The 22,529-nt window shown below is 34.0% G+C and overlaps 1 protein-coding gene across 4 annotated transcripts in view; it reads left to right on the top strand.

Moving 5' to 3' along the window:
• The first annotated feature begins 3,272 nt into the window (after nt 1-3,272).
• PHF14 (PHD finger protein 14) overlaps nt 3,273-22,529 on the top strand; it is a 204,791-nt gene continuing 185,534 nt past the window's right edge. For 3 of the 4 annotated variants that reach the window (XM_036894472.2, XM_036894473.2, XM_036894474.2), the window contains exons 1-4: nt 3,273-3,714; nt 4,175-4,285; nt 11,723-12,498; nt 18,836-18,980. In XM_036894472.2, coding sequence (XP_036750367.1) covers nt 3,714; nt 4,175-4,285; nt 11,723-12,498; nt 18,836-18,980 — 1,033 coding nt within the window. In that variant the 5' untranslated portion in view covers nt 3,273-3,713. The remainder of the gene's footprint in view (nt 3,715-4,174; nt 4,286-11,722; nt 12,499-18,835; nt 18,981-22,529) is intronic. The other variant, XM_036894471.2, reaches the window with a different exon arrangement.

Raw genomic sequence — 22,529 nt, forward strand, 5'->3', positions numbered from 1 at the left:
CAAAACTGAATCCAGTAACATATACACCATGACTAAGTGGAATTTATACCAGTAATGCAAGGTTAGTTTAACATATTTAAGTCAACAATGTATTATACCATATTGATCAGTAGATGAGCATCTCAATAGAAAGCATTTAATAAATTCAAAACTTCATAATAATAACAATCAATTAGAAACAGTGCATTCCTACCCCTGATAAAGGGCATCTGTGAAAACATATAATTAACATCAGACTAAATAGTGAAAGACTGAAAGCTTTCCTCCTAAGATCAGGGACAAGACAAGGAAATCCACTCTCACCACTTTTATTCAACAGTATCCTGGATGTTCTAGGAAGGCAATTAGGCAAGAAAAAGAAATAAAAGTCATCCAGAAAAGGAAGGAAAAATTAATTTAATATCATTGCCTGGAAGTTGCACATACCTTTTCTGCTAATATTCCATTAGCCAGAACTTAATTACATAACCACACATAACCTCAAGAAAGTCAGGAAATGTAGTTGCTTTTTGGAAAGCCTGTGCCTATTTAATATTGGGAGCTTTTATTTATGAAGAAAGGGATAATAGGTATTAGGAGACAACCAGGAATCTTTTTCCACCTTTATTAAATGCAAATCAAAAAAGCAATTAGCTATTTTTTAATTTTATATTTGTCCTCTTTGTCTCTTTTCTTCATACCTTCTTTTTGTGTTTTTTTTTTCTTTTTAACACATGGATTCCACAGGTTAAAAGATTGCTAATCTAAATGCAATATGGTGCCATGGGTTGGATCTTGGGACAGAAAAAGCATTAGTGGGAACACCAGTGAAATCCAAATAAAATTTGCTATTTGGTTAATAATATTGTACTAAGTTAATTTCTTAGTTTTTTAAAGGTACCATGGTTATGCAAAATGTTCACATAGGTAGAAGCTGGGTGAAGGGTAAATAGGAATTCAGAATTACTGTCATACTTGTCTATAAATCTAAGATTACTTAAAAATTAGAAGCTTTAAAAAATGATTTCTAATACTTGATGACCAAGTGTTTGGAAAATTAGAAAGAATTCTCATGTAGTCTTGGTGGTAATATATATTAGTACAGCCTATTTTTAGACAGTAAGTAGGCATTATTTATTAAATATAAATGTGTCCATGTATTTTTATTCATAAAATCTAGGAATTTCTTTTACAGAAATTTGAATGCTAGTTTTTGGACTTTCTTTTCCCTCTTAGATAACTCAGCATAATTTCTTCCAATGACTGTAGAAAGTTGTCAAGGACTGTAATGTTTGGTTTTATAATAGGAGAGGCAAAACAATCCATTGTATGTTGTTGTTTTAAATAGAATGGAAGTGAAGTTCCCAGAATGGAGCTGGTTAAATAATGAAGTTGCTAGGCTTTTGACTGGAGAAATAATAGATATGAAAGCCAGTGGTGAAAGAAATGGATGCCATCTCTACATCTTGAGAAAATGAGGTAGGAGGATGAGTGATGTCCATTTGAGAGGGCTGCTGGGTAACCTTGCATTTTAGAAAAGGAGGTACAAGAATCATCATTGAAAACGAAGACATTTATTAAGTAATTAAATTTTTGGAATGGAAGTTTCTACAGCACAATGGAAACGTGAGAGGGCACACAACAGCAGTAGCTTAGGTCAGGGAACTAGAGGTTCAGAGAGATTGGAGTTTACTTTTTTAGTAGTGATGAGGAAAACAGATGAGGTTGCAATGAAATTGGCTACAACTAATGTTATGGTGAAATGTCCCAGGGGTATTAAAGATGGTCCAGCTTTTGGGGAATCTGACTAGTCATGCTCTCCTAACCCTGGGCATTTGCACATGTCATTTCCTTAGCCTGGAACACCTCTGTCTCCTTTTCTCCCTTCCCTAGACCAATTCATTCATTTTATGTTGTAAAAAAACAAAATTAAACCAAGTAAATTTGAAAATTCTGATTGGTTTTATTAAGCAATTCTTGAATTGGGCAGCACATCCCATCTTTCAAGCAGAGAAATACTCTGAGGAATTGTACAGAATGGAAGGTTTTATAAGACAGGAAGCTGGGACAAAAATTTACTAGCACAATATACAGCAGTTGCTTGTTGACTTGTTTGTATCTCAACTGTACCTTAAGCCCTGGAAGGAAAAAGGTGACAGTTGTCTTGAAGAAGAACCAGCCTCCATGTAGTTGTCCCATAAATAGTACTATATATTTACTTATTTTCAAATTTAATGTTATAAAATTTAATTCCAGTTTACAAAAGAATTGAACATGTTTCTTTAAAAAATAAGCTCCACTGCTGTATGATTTGATACCTACATATTTAGTCTTTCATAACATTATTCCCTCATGCTATAAACATTTGCACTCAATGTTTATTTGTGGAATAAATTAATGAATTGAATCAGCTTCATTCAAGTCTCTTTCTATCCTGGATAAACATTTTTAAAAGCATTAATACTGCTCCAATTCCAACATTTTAATATCGTTTAAAAAATAGCTAACCTGTATGTGAATAAATGTGGAGTCTGAAACTGTTAAAGGACTACCATACCCAGGCACACATACTGTCCTCATATTTTTATGGGTTTAAAAATTCATCTTAAAAAACTCCCCGAGTGCAAGGCATTAGTTGTTTACATTCATTTGAACACACAACATGAGGTAATACACAAAATACTTGTGAGGAGCATTTTTCCCTAGATGTATTCTCTCTCAGCATAATTTAATACTGAATGAACTCTTAAAAGAAGTAAGACTTATCACTGGTTTAATTTATAAGGAAATGTCTGTCCACAGTAACTCATTTTAACAGTAGTTAATATTATTAATGAATGCTTCTTTCTCTATTAAAGTTATAATTTTCAAAGCTTCAATCAAACAAGGTCTAATGCAATTCTGACATTACTCCCATCAGAGAAATAAAATTTTCACACGTTCCAAGATATTTTGAAAGATGCAATTTATGGAAGCCCCAGGTAGAGTATGACTTGTCAGTATTATGTTTTTTGGTAAAAAGTTAGCAAGTACCTTTGTGTAAAGTGTATTCCAAGCAAATCCTTTAAGAAAACTAGTAACAAGCCTTAGCGCCCCACTGATTGGAACTCAGGACGGAGCTTCAGGGACTTGTGGGCGGAGCCGCGCGAGGTGGGGGAGAGCTCTCTATTCCAGTTCGTCACGGCTCTGTTTCGCCCGGCCCCCTCTCGGCTCCTCCCCTCGAACGCAGAGCCCCTGCAAATCCGGCGCACGCGCCGTCGGCTCCTGCCGCTCCTGAGGCCGTCCTCTGCCTTGTGTTTTCACTTCCTTCACTTTAGAGCTGTATCCGGGTCGTTGCTTTCCCTATTGTCTCAGGCAACCGATCTCGGACTGTGCAAATTCTGGGTCTTTTGTTGCTTCTGGTGCAGGCTAATAAAGTTTTTCTTTATTTTTTTGCTTAACAGTTTTAACGGGAGAAATTAACTCCCAAGGGCTGCCGGGCTGGCCCCGCTGCCTGGGAAGAGGGCGCCTCTGGCCGGGGAGCGCCGCGGGCAGGGGCGCGGGCGGCCGGGGCCCGTTCCGGGAGGACCTGGGGAGTGGGAGGGAGGAACCTCGGGGCAGTTCCCGGGGGCGCCGCAGATTTTAAATAGCATCTTTCGGATTTGTTCCGGGGTCTCAGTCCTAACCACGGCGCTGCCTGGTCTCCCGCAGCTTCTCCTTAGGTCTCCTTCAAACGATCACCTCACGGATTCTTTAGTAAGTGTGGGGGCCTCCGCGGGGAGAAAGGTTCATTTCAGCCCTGGTAGAAGTCAGGGCCTGGAGGGGGCAGGCGGGGTTGGGAGGGACCCCCTCGACGATCCGCGGGAATGAACACGGTTTCATTTATTCCCTGGGCTTTGCGTTTTCTATTAACTGTTACAGTGTCTTAAGTGAGGGATTACGAACGAGTCGCAGAAACATCACAGGGACGTGCAGAGAGGGTCGGTCAGCTTCGATTTTGGCCGGCCTGGGTTCAGCTTCGCTCACCCGGGGCTGGAGCTGCCCATGTGGCTTCCCCGCCCTTCCCAAGTTCGCGTTGCCACCCCAACCTTCCACACACCTTTTGCTGAGAACTGAACAAAATTCCCTGCACGAGGTCAGCTGTACCTCAGCATCACAGCTCTCACCTGTGCTTGGTGTGATGATGGTTAACAGTGTACTGTTTTTCTCTTCACAGTGGATCGCAGCTCCAAGAGGAGGCAGGTGAAGCCTTTGGCAGCTTCTCTGCTAGAAGCTCTCGATTATGATAGTTCAGATGACAGTGATTTTAAAGTTGGAGATGCCTCAGGTAAATGTTTCCTTCTTTCTTCCCCTTCCCAGCTTTCTGGAGTTGGGCTTATTTTCTGAATTTTTCAAGACACAGTTTTGATTAAAATGACAATTTAAAGCACATAAACGTCATTTATGTTGTCCATTTGATTTCCCACATTTCCCTAAGATCCTATCATTAGATGCTATAATTGCTGTTTTTGTTGATACTCAGATAATTAGCAGGCAACAAAGGACTTATTCCAAAGATGCAAAAGAATTTTCTCTGTTCTTCACTTTAAAATACATTTCTGCTTATTTTATGGATAGAGGGGGGTAAAAATCTGAGAGATACCCTGTAGTAGAATAATATCCTGAGTAATGTGAGCTGTGAACAGCCCGTGAGCAAGGTTCTTTTTTCAGATCACTTGGCACCCTCTGAGGGGAGTTTTGCATTTTGTCTGTAAGCTCCCTTACCAGAATAAAGTTGACCAGAGTAAAAACTTGTACATTGTGGTAGGTGTTGGACCTTGGTGTCTGGGCATTTCAAAAATCTCTGAGGTATAAAGTATGCATGTTTACTTCCTACACTTTGTGATTTTAAAAACAACTCTTTTAAAAGGGCATGTATTTCACATTGTAAAAAATTGAAAAACAGAAAAAGGCATGGTTTTCCTTTGTTGTTCATTGTACTCATTTGTATAGATTTTTTTTACTTTTAATTGTAGGAATCTGAGAAATGCATACAAATTATGTTTAAATATTTTATGTGAAAAATAGTAATGCACACATGAATAAAAATTAGTTAAAATACTGCTCCTTGTCATGGAAATTTAAGTAAGAAACTAAAGCTCTTTCAATTTCATCCCTTCAACAGTTTTCAAATATTTTTCCAGAGAATTTTCTATGCATAGTCATATCTCCTTTCCTCTGGATTTTCTTTTTTCCTGCTAGGGATGGTAGATGAAATTAGGTTGTATTGTGTTAACTGTTTTTTCTTCTACCAGCATCAAGGAGTAGAATTTGCATTGTTATTTAGTGAGAGCTTTTTGTTTCCATAATCTCATTTAATTTTTCCAGTAATTCAGCGAAGGCATTATTTTACAGATAACAGAACAACGGAGGTTAAAGAATTTACATGAGGTCACTCGGACCATAATGAATCAAATCCACATCTTTTGACTCCAAAATTTACAATCTTAACACTAAGATCCTAAAAGTAAATGTAATCTTAAACTAAAACTACTTGGATGTTGTGATGACTAATTGAGGTCACTCCCAGCAATCAAAAGTTGTTAAATTTATCTTCATTAATTGTTTTTTAACCTTTGCTTCTCAGGTCTTTGATCTATCATTTAGTTGATTCACTGATGTTTGGTATTTCCAAAGAAGGGAAGGAAGGTAAAATACAAACCTATTTTAGTTCTCTTGGTGAAAACCTTGGCATTTAATAATATTTTTGGCTAGAATGTAGTTTTGGTTTGTTATGATTGAAATTATAAACTATGACAAAAGTAGTCAGTTCTCAGAAGCTATGACTTTCTTTTTGAATACCATTATGGGAAAACATCCAAAGCTTAATTTCTCTAAGTATCCCATCATTATTTCTGTGACCAATCCTGACTTTGTGAAAAGCTTTTTTTCTTTTTATTTATTGCAATGGAGTCATTCACAGGTATAACTTCTATTTATAAGGTCAAAACCATCTAATGATACCATCTACTTTCTCAAAATAATTTTTAGTATCAAGGTAAGTACATATTCCTGACCTTGTTAAATCTTAATTGTAGTTGGTGGGAATTACCTGTTATGTATGAGAAGTGGTAGAATGAGTTTTGTTAGGCTAACGTTTTTTTTGTTTTTTTTTAATTACCTAAAAGCACTCAAAAACACATACTTTCCATTTCCTCTTGTCACAATACCTAGTCTGCTTTACTTGTAATTTATTTACCCGGCCTGTCGGAGAGCTGGACCTTGTGAACCAAGGTCACAAATTTGTGCTTTTTGATATATTGTTGCAAATGAGAGTGTAGTAGAAAATGTTTTTAAAAAATAGCTAATAGTAGAAATTGAAACATATTTTCCATTCTTGATTAAGGTGCGTTGATGTCCCCATAGTTGAGATGTTGGCCTACTCTAGTGTTTTCTGTTTGAATCCTTTCTCTTTGCCTGAGTTGAACTCTTACAAGAAGTAAGACTTATCACTGGTTTTCAAATATGTTGAAGTTGTGGAATCCCAACCCTACTAATGACTCAGAGGTTAAGCTGGAGGTGAAGAATTAGTAGCTAAACATCTGTCTAATCATAGCGTCTTTCAAAACAGTCTGTGGAAATGACTTATTGAATGAACTACTGACTTCCTTAGGATTTAGTGTAAAAATGATTAGATTAGTTGGCATCAATTTTTGTTAACTGGATTCTGTGCATTAATTTCTTCATTTTGAAATCTGATATTCTGACTATAAAACTTCATGTGTGTGTTTGGCTTTAAAAATAAATTTATAGACAATTCTGAAATTGCTTAAAATTAACCTGCCAACAAAATTGGCAAGTGATTATCAACAGTTAGTAATTGTAAGCCTCTACCCTCAGAAAATTATGGACTGAAAATAGATTATCTTTTACTTTATCTTTAATGAGAAAGTAGAGTTAAATTTCTCAATTGATTGGAAATCTCAAATTTTAAAATTAGTATGTCCAAAGTGGTATATAAGTGTATTACAATTATGGTGATACCAGTAGAAGAACCAGAGGTAGAAATGTTAGATGGAACCATATGAAATTACCAGTTTTAATAGGTCTAAAACAGTTGATTATTGGCAATTTCATGATTTGTCCTAGTTAAAGTGGTTGTATTTGAGACTGGGATCTAGGATTGGAGATAGAATAGGAGACATTTAAGGTAAGGATAGATCACATTTAGTAATCTGATACATAAATTTAATGTTTTTAACAATGAGTGCATATATTACTTTTATTAAGCAAGACAATAAAGCAGTGCTCTGTCCTTCCAACCCCCTGGCCAAAGTAAGATGGTTCACTTTAGATCTGAAGCCATAGTTAGTTTAGTTAGGCCGAATTTCAGAAAATAATTTAACTGGAAGTCAAGTTCAGACTTTGCCTTGGTTGTATTTTGTGCTTAATCTGACTGACTAAGTGAATCAAGTTATGTTCATTGACCATCAGTAGTTTTGGTTAAAGCCACTTGGCTGGATGTTATGGTGAATTCACAAAGAAATAGTGATAATATTAGAATAATTAAATAAGTAAGAAAACAGATAGATGATACAAGCCATGACTGATATTTTGTGCAGTTCAGGTCTTTCAGAGGAGATGGGACTACTTTAGACTGGAGTGATCCAGTACAGTTCACTGAGGAGATAAGTTGAACTAGGAACTAAAAAGAGGCAATCTAAGTGGGATACATTAAGTATTAAAAGTGTGAAGGCTGGAAAAATGTCATTTATACTTGATCAGGATTGAGTAAGAGAATAATAGAAGAGATGAGCCTGGATAAGTAGAGTGAGGTCAAATTAACATTTTACATCCAGACCAGGGTTTCTCAGCGTTGGCACTGTTGACATTTTGTCGGACAATTCTTTGTTATGGAGGACAATTCCTTGTACTGTGCGTTGCAAGGTGTTTAGCAGCATCCCTGTCTTCTACCTACTTAATGTCAGTAGCATCTTTCCTACCTAACCCCCATTACCTGCCCTTTCAGGGCAACCATTGCCTGTAGACATTGCCAGATGTCCTTTGTGGGACAGCACTGTCCCCACTTGAGAACCCGCTGGTCTAGACTTAGTCAGAAAATATAAAATAACATAGCTGGAACTCATGTCAGAAGTAGAGGGTGAATTGTTGACTGATGAGCTTTTTAAAAGGACATACACAGGATTAGTCAGAAATGGCCCCAAGATATAACAATAACCAGTAGACTGATGATCTGTTATTTTTTGTGTATATTTATACTACTAATTGTTGTACTAGGTCAGTGAACAGATAGTTAAGGAATTAAGGTTGATGAACAGAGATGATAATATTGCAAAGCTAACATAAAATTATGAATTAAATCATTGATTTTATTATTTATTTATCATGGGGAAACTTAAAGCGTTAAATATAGTGAAGAGGTTCTTGAAGATTGTTTTTTTAAATCTATAACTTTAAGATTCCTTAACTGAGTTGAAATAGCCATTGCTTGGAGAGATTTTGTTACATTGCATTGTACATTTGAGAAAGGTTGCCTTTTATTTAACTGAACAGGAAGTAGGGATGTAAATTTTAAAGATTTTTCTTCTTATGTAAAAAATTTTGTGTACTTAGAATTAACTCTGTTCTTTTGCCTAGGATAGCTGTATTTGAAGTATCTATCTTATTTCTCTAGTGTACTATTACTAGTATTTTAAGGATGTTAAGAGTGATGGATTTGGAACATGGCAGAGTCATTGTTTGAATATGTAGTAATTTTTTTTTGAAACCTACAAAAATATAGTTATAGATAGCCAAGGACTCTGATTTTCTATTGTCACTATTACCTAGCAGTGCTCATAACCAAACATTGTTCATCTCCATCCTTTAAGTGCGTATGTATCAAAAAGAAGATGATTAATGAGATGAAGGTTATTTTTCAGAGATCAAAGAAAGATAAAATTTGATGTATTCCCGATGCCCGCAGTTGAAGTTACAGTTAATCTGTGATATTTGGAGAATGAAGGGTTGGGTAAGATACTAGGATTTAGATTTTTAAAGATCCAGTAAAAATAATTGGTTGGCATTGGCAACACAACCAAAACAAAATTGCAAAAATTGTTGACATTATAAAATTTACCAAGTGATAGCAAAGTTGGATTGGTCTCAGTCTTAAGAAGGTACTGACTTTTGTGCCTCAGTTAATCTTACTTTTTTAATCTACTATTGTTTTTATTGGTAAAAAAGATTAGGAGTACTTATATGTGTAAAAAGGCTTCCAGAAGATTGGTCCCGAAGTAAAGTACCTTTTCTCCATAATTGTCTTAATGAAAACATCTCAGATGCTTCTAATAATATATTAATAAATGTCAAGCGTTTAGAATTTTTAACTGATTTCTATGCATGCCTGATTATAAAACAAAAACAGAATCAAAGGGTATCAGTGTCCCTGTACTTTCAAAAATAATTGGTTGGCATTGGCAACACAACCAAAACAAAATTGCAAAAATTGTTGACATTATAAAATTTACCAAGTGATTGCAAAGTTGGATTGGTCTCAGTCTTAAGAAGGTACTGACTTTTGTGCCTCAGTTAATCTTACTTTTTTAATCTATTATTGTTTTTATTGGTAAAAAAGATTAGGAGTACTTATATGTATAAAAAGGCTTCCAGAAGATTGGTCCAGAAGAAAAGTACCTTTTCTCCATATACCAGCTCTCTTGTTTATGGCATTGCTTGCAAACTGTTCTAGTTTTCTTTAGTCAGTTTACAGAGATCCTGTTTGCCTTAGAAGTGTTTAATCAACTCTGCTTGTTATTTACTGGATCTTTAAAAATATCTAGAGGTCATTATTTTTTTACCAAAGTAGTTTTTCCTGGTAGGTTAGATTAATTGGTGTGAGTGCTATGAAAATCATAATTGTCTTAATGATTTGAGGAGCTGTTGAACTGAGAAAAAATCACTATTTGTGAGTGATATTGGGTCCACAGTTTTTGAGATCCAAGAAGCTCACAAATCCAAAGGTGTTCCCTAAATTTGATACAAACTTAGTTGATGGTAAAAGCTGACTTTAATGCAGAGGAATTTATTTGTAGCATTTATTTATCATACTCATAAATATTCATACTTTATACTGCAGAAATAATTTATTTGATTATAGGTAGTACCATAGACCTCACTGGGCATTTTAGTGTCATATATTGTGCATATACCATGCTATTTTTCTAAAATTTGAAGAAAAAAAAATTACATTCTGAAACACATCTGGCTTCATTCTCTTCTTCCTCCTTTTCCACTTTAATTAACTGTTTACTTTGAGGGATTCTGCACTGTCCTTTGATAAGGGATTGTTGACTTAGATGGTATTGCTTTATGTCCTAGGCAAGGTTATTTAGGATGAGAGTGTTTTTTCACGAGAGTCTGAATAAGCTATGGGTACCTGCATGATAATCTTGAGATTGACAATGATTTTATAGGGTCAGTCAACATCAGCTAAGTACTAGTCTTTTTCCTTTTTAATCAGCCATCTGTAAAGGATTTCTGAGACATTTTAGATACCAGATACTAATTACAAATTTCTTTGCTTTTAATGCCTAATTATTATAGAGGCTAAGGCTACTAGAGTTAACAAAAATTAAAATTGTGTGGAAAAATGGACTTTTTTCACTATTTTACTACCTTTTTCTTGGTTATAGGTATAAAAATTCATCACCCTACAGATTTACCATTGGTGTTGGTGTTGGCCACAACATGACTATGATGGGTTGTTTCTCACTTCCCTCCTGCTTCCCTTCCTTTTTTCTCCTCCCCAAATATTTTAGGTTTTTATTTATTTTATTAGGTGTTAAAAAGGTTACTGAATAGTGTTGGGCTGAGGGCCTGGATTGCCCTAGGTAGGAAGGAATGGAAGAAACTTGCTAGAAAACTTATAGTCCTGCATGAACTCTTCAGTGTCGTCAGCCTACATTTTTAGTAACTTCTGTGATTGTTCTTTCTAAGATGAATTTTAAAAAATTCATTAATTTCTTTCAGTCTAGGGAATACAGTAGTTACTTCCTAGAATTTTTGAAAGTTCAGGTGACTCTCACGGATATGAACAGCATCCTAATAAGCAGAATTGGTAACTTCCTTGCAACTTCCATTTTCTGTGCCATTGCTATTATTTGTTTTCACCTGTCTATTTGGTGCTCCTAAAATTGATCGCCATATTAGGGATGTGGTACAAGTTGATTGTCATAAATATGTGTGCTCATTTTTGCTAGATTAAGAGTAAAACAAATGAAATGAAGTTTTTGGGGTCAGGTTTTTCTTGTTCTGAATGTAACTCAATACTTGTAAGTCCATACAGTTTATAAAAGGGAGGTGGAAAGGAAGAAGAATTTGGTCTCTTATATTATCATTAAGGTAAAATCAAGTGACCAATTTAAAAAGAAGCACATTTACTTTTAGAAAAAATTGCCTCCAGTGTACCAAATATATCATGAGTTATATGACACAAACAGTGCTCCTTTTTTTAAAGGATATTTTAATTTAGAGCTACATATATCATCTTCATTAGTGATATATATTGAACTAAAACCATTATACCAACTTCTAAAATCATTATACCAACTTCATTGATTTATTAATCAGGTTGGGAATGTCTATCATTCTTTGACTTAAATTTGTTTATATTGTTTTGCAAGTTATTCACAAATTTTGGTGGTTTCATTTGTGTCAGCGTTGTGTGTGTGTGTGTGTATGTATATACATATGTGTGGTTTTTTTTTTCTCATATTTTCAACAGATTCTGAAGGGAGTGGTAATGGAAGTGAAGATCCCTCAAAGGACAGTGCAGAAGGTTCCTGTAGTGATTCTGAAGAAAATATTTTAGAGGAAGAACTGAATGAAGATGTTAAAATAAAAGAAGAACAACTTAAAAGTTCTGCAGAGGAAGAAATACTGTCATCAGAAAAACAGTTAATTAAAGTGGAAAAGGAGGAAGAAGAGAATGGAGAAAGACCTCGAAAGAAAAAGGAGAAAGAAAAAGAAAAGGAAAAAGAGAAGGAGAAAGAAAAAGAGGAGAAAGAAAAAGCATCAGTATCTGACAATGTGGTTCCTTGCACTGCTTCCACCACACCAGCCACAAGTCCTCCTGCTGTTAACACATCTCTTTCAGTCCCCACTACGACAACCACTACAGAGGAGCAAGTCAGTGAGCCAAAAAAGTGGAACCTTCGTCGAAACCGACCACTGTTGGATTTTGTATCCATGGAAGAGCTGAATGATATGGATGACTATGACAGTGAAGATGACAATGACTGGAGGCCTACTGTAGTAAAGAGAAAGGGAAGATCTGCATCTCAGAAAGAAGGAAGTGATGGAGACAATGAAGATGATGAAGATGAGGGAAGTGGGAGTGATGAGGATGAGAATGATGAAGGCAACGAAGAAGATCATAGCAGCCCTGCCAGTGAAGGGGGTTGTAAGAAGAAGAAGAGTAAAGTTCTTAGCAGAAACAGTGCTGATGATGAGGAACTGACCAATGATAGCCTGACACTATCTCAAAGCAAGAGTAATGAGGTAGATCAACCCAATTTTTATGATATCTGTCTGTCTGGGGAAAAGGGAATTCTTCTCTAAACCATTCTGCTCATTATATTAAGTGGCTTCCTTGAAATCCTATTCATAGACAGCTATGGGAATGAATGAGCACCCTAAATGTAACATTCATTTGATCAGTCAACCTTTTTTGAGTATCTACTATTTGTCACCGTTCTCAAGGAGCTCACAATCACCATCCTCAAGGAGGTCACAGTCTATATATTTAGAGAAATATTTTTCTGTCTATAGACTTGGGAAATGGTAGTTTTCCCTTCCCCTTTCTATCCTCTAACTCTACTGTTATAGGACTGCTGAATGGTGGTGAGTGGATTATAAAAACAAAGGTCACTTTTTTTTCAACTTAGTTATGTCCACAACTACATACAAATTTAGACTTTTAGATTGCCTTTAGAGCAGGCAGCTTAATGATTATCTCAGACATTTAGAAATTCATCTTAAAAGTCAGTTCCTTTACCGGTTGTAGCGCCCATTATCTTTGAATAGTCACCAAATCTTAGGTTTAGATGTTTGAGAGTAAATACAAACTGTATGTTCGTGAATATGGTGAATAAGTTCTTGCTACAAAGAAGTGGAAAAAAAAAGCAAACATTTCTGTCATAAGACAAATATTTCTATCATAAAACCACAGTAATGACTCAGTTCTTCTACTTGAAGTTCTACTACCGAAAGTTAGGTTTATCCATTGGGCCCAAGATGAAACATTCAAGACTCTTCAGTTAAACACATTTGTGTCTCTTTGTCTGTGTGTTTATGTATATGTTCTTCTTCAAAAGAAAGATTGAGTTGTTGTCTTACATGTAGATGTACTCTTACATCACATGTAGAACTATAATAATTAAGTTTGTCATTTCTGTTAATGTGTTTATAGTCACAAAAATTGACTTCTTTACCAAGCACTTTTTTTTGTTTTTCCATATCACAAGTAGGTTAAACTGGGAGATTTTTCTTTTATGCATTATTTGTTCTTTTACATTTCTTCTGCTTACAAGTTTTACATAGCAGTGATTATCTATTTTAAGTATCTTTCCTTAAAACATTTGGTGATTTTCTTACCAAAATAGTATTTAGCAGCTTATGGTGGGATTGTTTGTTAGTAGAGATGAAACAGCAGTTATTTTAGATTATAAACATTGGTTAATTTCTGGTTGCCCAGTTTCATATGAAGAATGTTGCCTATCTCTAGTAATATCTTAATTCTTATATTTAGGTAAATGACAAGTGTCATTTGAAATATAATACAGTATTTATAATGATGATGTTACACGGGGAGTTTTATTTTCCCAGTGCCAATTTAAGGAAATAGAAGAATGGAATATTCAGTCCTTCATATTTGATTTGGCATATATATACAGTTTATTTTATAGCACTTAGTACTCAGTCTGTGTCTATTGAATAAGTTTCTTGGCCTCATCACTGTTTTTATTTTTATTAGCCTGATGTTCACAAAAGTCAGCTGGCTAGGATAGAGGCAGAGTTAGATTTATCCTAAGGTGTGGGGAATACCTGCGTATTTTTAGAGATTTTCCACATAAGATGTATACATTATCTATTTGTTAATCTGTAATATATATTATATATATATATATGAATTATATCCTGTATTATATATATATATCATATATTGTGTTATGCAATATATATTGCTTAAGAGGTTGTAGATTATCCTTTTTGATGCATTTAAAAGCCTTATATGCTGTTTAGTTTTTTTCTTACCAGAAAAGCCCTTGGTAAATAATGGTACTTTATATGTTTAGGTTATCATTTCCAAGGAATGAGATTCCATAGCATTTCTTGGAAACATGCCTTGATAAAGATGTCAAGAAGTTTCTTCTTATATTAGCTAAATTAATTCCTCTTGTGTTAATTTCTGTGAATTTTTCATTAGCTCTAGAAGAGCTTGTAGAAAGTTGATTTTCCCTCAGTAATGTTCTACCTGAAAGCTTGATAGCTTGACCACCAAGACTGTTGTTCAGATTCTTCAGTAGTTTTTGATGATTCTAGTTATTTTTAAACATCACTCAAGCTAGATATTAAATTTTAATGAAAACTAATCAGGTGAGATTATTTTCTTACATTTCTAAATTTCCTGTTTTTATGATTTTGATTTTGTAAAAAGATGATTAAAAGTAATCCTTGTTTTATGACTAATGTTTGAATCTTAATCTTGGTTATTTTAGGTAGTGATAACTTGCTAAGTGTCCATTAGTTAATACCTTATATCTGATTATACTTGAGTTTTATTTTTCTCTGCTGTTACTTTAAGTTTTCAAATACTACTTTGTAATAGATATAGTTGAAAATGTGGCTTTAGAATTACATAATAGAATTATATTTAATTTATAAGCAGATAAACTTGTCTTGGCTGCTATTTGAGGTGCTTTTATAGATAAATTATGTTGAGCATCATTTACATGATGCCCAGAAACTTCCACTGTTTGGAAGTTTCTTAGGGGAATTTGGTATTTTTTTAAAGTCAGCCTTTTGTAACTATTGACTTGTAATGGCCTTAATATGCTTATGCTGTAGGCCTTGAAATATTCTAAAACAGTGGTTTGCAAAACATTTTGGTGTCAGGACCGCTTTACACTAAAAAAAATATTGGGGACCCTAATTACTGTTTTTGTAGGTTATGTCTTTTGATATTTGCCTTTTCAAATTAAAACTCACAAATTTCAAAAAATAAGACATATAGAGGCACACAAGTTATCAGATCAATGAGGCTGTAGCCTCTGGAAAACTTCACTGTGTATCAGTTGGTGAGCAACAGTGAAAAAGGCAAATAACCTAGGTATTATTATGCAAATAGACTTTACCTGATAGACCACTTGAAAGAGAATTCCCCTTGAGGACGACTGTTCTAAAATTGCACATTTAATAACCTGCATTTTCCGCATATGGGCACTTGTCTTTATCAATGTCATTAGTGGCATTTTTTGAATTTAGTGCGGTCTGAACAGTCCCCTTGGAATATGGTTATATGTCTTTTTCAAGCTTTTGTCTTGACACTTTTGAGATTCATTGATCTTGCCTTTTAGGTTTCTGAAGTAAATTTTTTTGGGTGGACTGTGCAGTAGTTTCAGAGAATGGTTCCTAGGACTTTGTAACTAGGCTTTGGATGAGAATTTGTATATGACAGAAAATCATTATCAGTAGAAATGTTCAGGTAAAGTTTTCTGGTTTATAAAATCAAAGGCTCTGTTACATTTAAATGGATTAGATTTCTTGCCATGTGAAGAAATGGCAATTGTCATTTGATTTTTGCTAATTAAAATGTAAAAATTTTGCCAAAACTTACAAATAGCTACTTCTGTTTGGGACTTCTGACTTAGTAATCAGTTACTTTTAAACACATTTCAAAATAAAGAAATTCCTCTAAGGCCTAAAAAAATCAGTTTGTAACATTGTACAAAAATTACTTAAATTTCTTCAGAATTTAACCTTTAATAACAGAGGAAGAACTATTGCTTGGAATTCTTGGCATACATCTTTAGGGCAATAAGATTCTTTTAATTCTGGTTTTACATGAAGTGTGATGGAATTTCCTTCTATTAAACAACTTAGAATTTACTTTATTGTATGTAGTATTTATTATCATCTATGTGGAATACATATATAAATGAACACTAAACATATTTTAACGTCCATGGAGAGCACTGAGCAATATTACCGTTTTAGGTACAAATTTTAAATCCCAAGGGAAAAAAATGAAACAATTAAAATAGTCATTGATTTATTACTTTAGTGCCTCATTTATTCTTATAGTTACCATTACATTCCATTGAATTATTCCTTAATATTACAGTTATATTCTAGGTAATATGCTTGTGCCATTCAAAAACCACTTTCCTGATTTTTATGTAAAAATCATCATTTTCAAATGATACATTTTTGTGGTGAAAACTTTAGCTTAAACATTTCCTCCAGAAATCTGAAAAATGACATAATTTTCAGAAATATGCTAATAAAAATTGATAATAAATTGGCATTTATATCCTGATCATAAGTGTGCTTAAACCCATTGGATTTATTAAAGACAACTTAAAACATAATTTTTTTAGGAGCATGAGTTATTTAGATTTTCCCATTGAATTTCCCAGCCTTTGATTGGGTAGTATTTAGGGATCTAGTTCTTCCCTTTTCTTTCTGTTTGCATTACATTTCTAGTTAGAGTCTCAAGTGATGGGGATGAAAGGACCAGAAATACTGGTTAATTTTGTTCTAAATATGTGTAAGAAAGAAGTTGTTATAGATAACGTAATTTAAACATTTACTTTTTTTCCTGAACAAAACGGAAAAATAGGGATATAATGGAATTAAAGCTACCTATTAGTGCTAGTTTTTCTGATCTATAGAAATTTACTTGTTTCCCACATGGATAAACCTTTTTTCCGAGGGCTGAATTCCGGTAGAGAAATACTGGCAGAGCCCATAAACAGGAGCAGCCTCTCAAACATCAAACTCTAGTTGTTCACTAGGTCTGTGATTTTTTTAACCTTGATATAGTATTCTAAGAAGAAAGTCATTTTGGGATTTACCAGGGGAAAATATTTAAAGTAGCAGTGCTTATTGAAGCTTATAATTTCTTGCTGGGTCCCAAAGGAGATTTTCCAGTATAAAAAATGGTCAGCTCATGTTTCTCTTGAACCACCTACAAGAAGTAGGAAAGGAGAATGGCAATGGACATTTATACTGAGTATCTAGTATGTCTCAGGAACATTCCTGCCACACACTCTCTTGTTAATACAATAACTCCATGAGGTTATTTTTGTCATCCCGTTTTACAGATAAGAAAACGGCAATTTTGAGATTCAACAGCTATAAAGTGAGAGCTGAAAATGAAACCCAAGGACATTTGATAAGTCAAATGCTATTAAATTTGAAGTATGGGTAATAGGATGAAAGATTGGGCAGATTGTTTTGCTCACTAAACAAACTATCACTAAACATGAATTTTTTTTTTTTCTGGAAGTTTCTACCTTTATTTGCTACCCATGTACAAAACACCCAGTCAACTTTGGTTTTATAACAAAAAGGAGCAAAATGCAAAATTGTAAAGTGCTAGAATTCTCAAGAAATGACACATGCTTCCTTGTTGACTTTTGCATTCTTTTCTGATTTGTCTTGCAGATCATCTGCAAGTTTATATGTATTACACAGAACATGCATTGAAAGTATGTTAAAGAATGTTATTAATTGTGACATTCAAGTGTCATTCAAATGTCATTTCCAAACTCTATTGAAATGATGACTCTAAATGTTACCTTTGGATATTGGTCAGTTTAACAGAATATAAAAATATAAAAACATTACTATGAAACAGTATATTTAGTGAATGTGATATGGAACTAACCTATTAATTTTGCTTCTGAGTATGGTTATATTATTAAATGAAAATATCTAGCCTAAAGTGCCATCTTTCATTACATGTAATGCTAAAATAAGCACAATCTGTAAATCATTGTTAACTTAGCATTTAAAGTTTAAGTCCATAATGTACAAGGTTTAAATTAAAAGCAGCAAACTCTTTCCCTTTCTTGAAATTTTGTCTTTTTATATTTATCCATTAATACATCTTCCTTTTTTCTTATTATAATTAGGTATCTTTATTATCAGTTTACATTAGTTATTTCTTGACACAAACCTAATAGTGTACTCTGATTCTTCTAGCAACTAGACAGCCTGGATCCTTTTTCAGATGGTTATCTGTACCTTGTATACACAGATACACCTATGCAGACTCTTGTGGATCTGTCATCCAGTGGTTTGATGATCCTGGAACCTCTGAATTGCCTAGCACTTAAGGAGTAGAATCCGTAACTGTGCCATTACATGCATATTTGCATTATATGTTATCTTGAATTGATTTTTTTCCTGTTTAATATATGTGTGTCTTGTCTACCCTATATAGAATTATAAGTTTCCAAAGTGTAGAAACTATGTCTTATACTTTTTAAACCCATACATAGGATTAATTATTATTTGTGAGTTAATTTTTCCTTTCTCCCAAGGGATCAGACCATAATCCAGAATGGCAAAGCAGATGAAGAATTGTTAGTTTGCATCCTTTCATTCTCATTTCCTGAAGGGACTTGGAGAGAAAGTAAAAAGAGAGAGTGGGTACTTAAAGTGTCCTTTGACAAAGAGATGTACTTCTCAAATGTAGCATACTTTGAAATTACTAAAAGAATGGAAAATTCTTCTGGCATAATTTTGGAAATGCATAAAATAAAGTAAGAATTTTATTTATTACAATTACCTTTTAAATACATGGTTTTCTGATATATTTTAATATTAGGACTCGCTGATTCTTGAGAAGAGCCAAAACTGGAGTTCTCAAAAAATGGACCATATCCTGATTTGCTGTGTTTGTCTTGGGGATAATAGCGAAGATGCTGATGAAATAATTCAGTGTGACAACTGTGGCATTACAGTCCATGAAGGTAAATTTACTTTGTCTCCTTTTAGAAACGGCTGTTGACACTGCATTTAATAAATAAAATCAGTTCTTTTCATTTGTACTATTCCAGAGTTTTCAACAATACTTTATTGTGTTTCAATAAGACATTTTCAATCTTTATGCTGTTTGAAATAAGGCGTTCTGAATCCCCAAAGTATGATGGGTGTTAAATTTCAGATTATGTTAATCTGTGTTTTTAACAATTAAAATAGAAGTGTCATTATATGGAAATCACAGTATTTCTTTGAAGGTCAGTGTATACTTTCTGTCATGGCTTTATTTCTAGGTTTCAAATAAATGTAAATGTTAGAGAAAGTGTATTATTAGTCAGTAGAATATATTATTTAAGAGTTACATTCTAAGTCTAGTTATATTATACGGTTTCTTCTTTCATAATTAAAAATTTTAATTCTAAAATTGAAAGAGTTTGTAGAGATCATCTTTTAACATCTGAAAGAGCCAATTTAATGCATTGCAAGTATTTTTCCCCCAAGTGTCATTTTTGAACCTTTTTTGTTTGCTTTTTCACTTAAAAATTTTTTGACATAATTTCTGACTTAGAGGGAAGTTTTAAGAGTACTACAAAGAATTCTCATATGCTCTTCACTCAGATGTCTCAAGTGGTAAACAGTTTGCTATTTAAAAAAATTTTTCTATCTCATATAACATTTTTTTTTTTCTGACATCTGTGAGAGTAAACTGTCGGCATAATGTTCTCCTCAATCCCTAAATTCCTCAGTGTGCACTTCTTACAAACAAAGGCATTCTCTTACATACATAAAACTGTCGAGGTCAAGAACTGAACATTTATTGACTACTATTACCTAATCTACTGACTGTATTCATATTTTGCCAGTCATCCCAATAGTGTCAATTCTAACAAAATAAAATCCAGGATCATGTATTGCATTCATTTGTCATGTCCATTTAGTTACCTTTAATCTAGAACATTTTTTGCATCTTTGTGTTTCATGTTGTTGGCAATTTTGAAGAATACAGGCCAGTTCTTTTATAGAATGTCCTTAATTTGGGGTTTTTCTTTCATTTTCTTATAATAAAAGGTTTATGTGCTTTTTTTATGCACATACTCAGGTTATGTGCTTTTGGCAGGGATATCACAGAATTTGTATTGTGTTCTCAAGTGTATTGTATTAGGAAGCACATAATGTTTATTTCTCTCCATTTACTGGTGGTGTTACTTTGATTACTTGGTTGAGAGGTTACTTTCTAGATTTCTCTCTCATAATTATTTTTTCCTGTCAGGACCATTACTACCAAAACAGTATATCTGTGGTCTTACCTTTACCTGCTTTTCTGGTATTGCAGCCCTCCACCCAAATAGTTCTGGGAGTCTGCTGGACTTTTGGGACCTTTTGTCTTCCCATGAAGCTGCTCTCTCGCAGCTAAGGCTCACTGTGGGAATGTCTTCTGTGACTTACTCATTCACTAATTTTTTCAGTGATGTTTGTTGAGTACCTTCTATGTGCTAGGCATTCTGTAGGTTTTAGGCATGTATAAGAAACAGAATGTAGTAATTGCTGACCTTATGGAGTTTAATGTCTAGTAAGAGAGACAGGCAATGAAAAAAACCTCAAATATATATCAGATGGTGGTCTGGACTATGGAGAAAAATAAAACAGGACTAGGAGCATTGGGAATGCTATGGGTGGAGGTTGGCAGGTAGAAGTTTGTATTTACAAAAGGTGATAAGGGAAATCCTCTCTCATAAGGTGATACCTGAGGAGTGACCTGAAGGATGTGTGGAAGCAAGCTATGTGAATATTTGGGGAAAGAGCAGTCTAAGAAGAGGGAATGGTGAAGTGGGAACATGCTTGGAGTGTTTGGATAGTGACTTACTAACTTGTGAGTAAATGAGCTGGTTAGTGATGGAGGTAGAGATGAAGGCAAACCTTGAAGGTCATGGATTTTAAAGTTTGCTTGTGATGGAGGTAGAGATGAAGGCAAACGTTGAAGGTCATGGATTTTAGAGTTTACTTGTGATGGATATGGGAAAACATACATTAATTTGAGCAAAGGATTAATATGATTTGATTTACATTTTGAAAGGATCACTACCTGTGGGTTAAGTGTGAACTGAAGTAGATCTGGAGTGGGAATTTAGACCATTTAGGAGACCACTCCTTTTAGGAGACCATTCAGTAATCCAAGAGAGCAATAGTTTTGAGGTAGATAGTAAAGGTTTGATTTTATCATGAATGGATGCTGAATTTTGTCAAATGCTTTTTCAGCATCTGTTGAGATGATCATTTGGTTTTTATCCTTCCTTTTGTTAATGTGGTGTATCATGTTGATTGACTTATGGATATCAAACTGTCCTTGCATTCCTGGAATAAGCCCCACTTGGTCGTGAATGATCCTTTTCATGTATTTTTTAAAAATTTGGTTTGCTAGTAATTTTTTTTAGTATTTTTGCATCTGTTCATCAGGGATATCAGTCAGTAATTTTCTTTGTAGTGTTTTTGTCTGGTTTTGGTATCAAGGTGATGCCTATTAGAATGAATTTGGAAGCTTTCCTTCCTCTTCAGTTTTTTGGAATAGTTTGAGAAAGATAGGCATTAACTATTTGAATGTTTCATAGAATGGCATCCTGTTCTGGATTTTTGTTTGTATGGACTTTTTTGATTACCAATTCTGTTTTGTTATTAATAATCATTTCAGCTTTTCTTTTTCTTCCTGGCTCATTCTTGGAAGATGGCATTTCCAGAAATGTATACAATTCTTCTATGTTGTCCAATTTGTTCGCATATAATTTTTCATACTAATCTCTTATAATCATGTCTATTTTTATGGTGTCAGTTTTAACTTCTCTTTCATTTCTGATTTTATTTGAGCCCTTTTTTTCTTGATGAGTCTAGCTAGTGGTTTGTCAATTTTATCTTTTCAAAGAACCAACTCTTAGTTTCATTTATCTATTTTTTAGTCACTTTTATTTATTTCTGCTCTGATACTTCTTATTTCCTTCCATTAATTTTGGCTTTGTTCTTTTTCTAGTTTCTTTAGGCATAGGGTTAGATTTTTTTATTTGACATTTTTCTTCTTTCTTGAGATACTCCTGTATCACTATAAACTTGCTCTTAGAACTGCTCTTCCTGAATCCCAAAGATTTTGAACTGCTGTGTTTCTATTTTCATTATTCTCCAAGTATTTTTTGATCTCCTCTTTGATTTCTTCTTTGATCTACTGGTTGCTTAGTAGCATACTGTTTAGCTCCCATGTATTTGTGTTTTCTCTGGGTTTTTTGTTACCGATTTTGGCTTTATACCATGTGGTTAGGAAAGCATACTGAGTATTATTTCAATCTTAAATTTATTGAGACTTGTTTTATGTGCTAAAATATCTGTCCTGGAAGATATTCTGTGTGCATTTGAAAAGAATGAATATTCTGCTATTTTGGGATGTAATGTTCTATAGATAAGTATTAAGTCCACTTGTTATAATGTAGTATTCAAAGCCACTGTTTCCTTATTGATTTTCTGTCTGGATTATCTATCCTTTGAAGTAAGTAGGGTGT

Source organism: Manis pentadactyla, chromosome 7 (assembly GCF_030020395.1).
Source record: "Manis pentadactyla isolate mManPen7 chromosome 7, mManPen7.hap1, whole genome shotgun sequence".
NCBI classification, from domain to species: Eukaryota; Metazoa; Chordata; class Mammalia; order Pholidota; family Manidae; genus Manis; species Manis pentadactyla.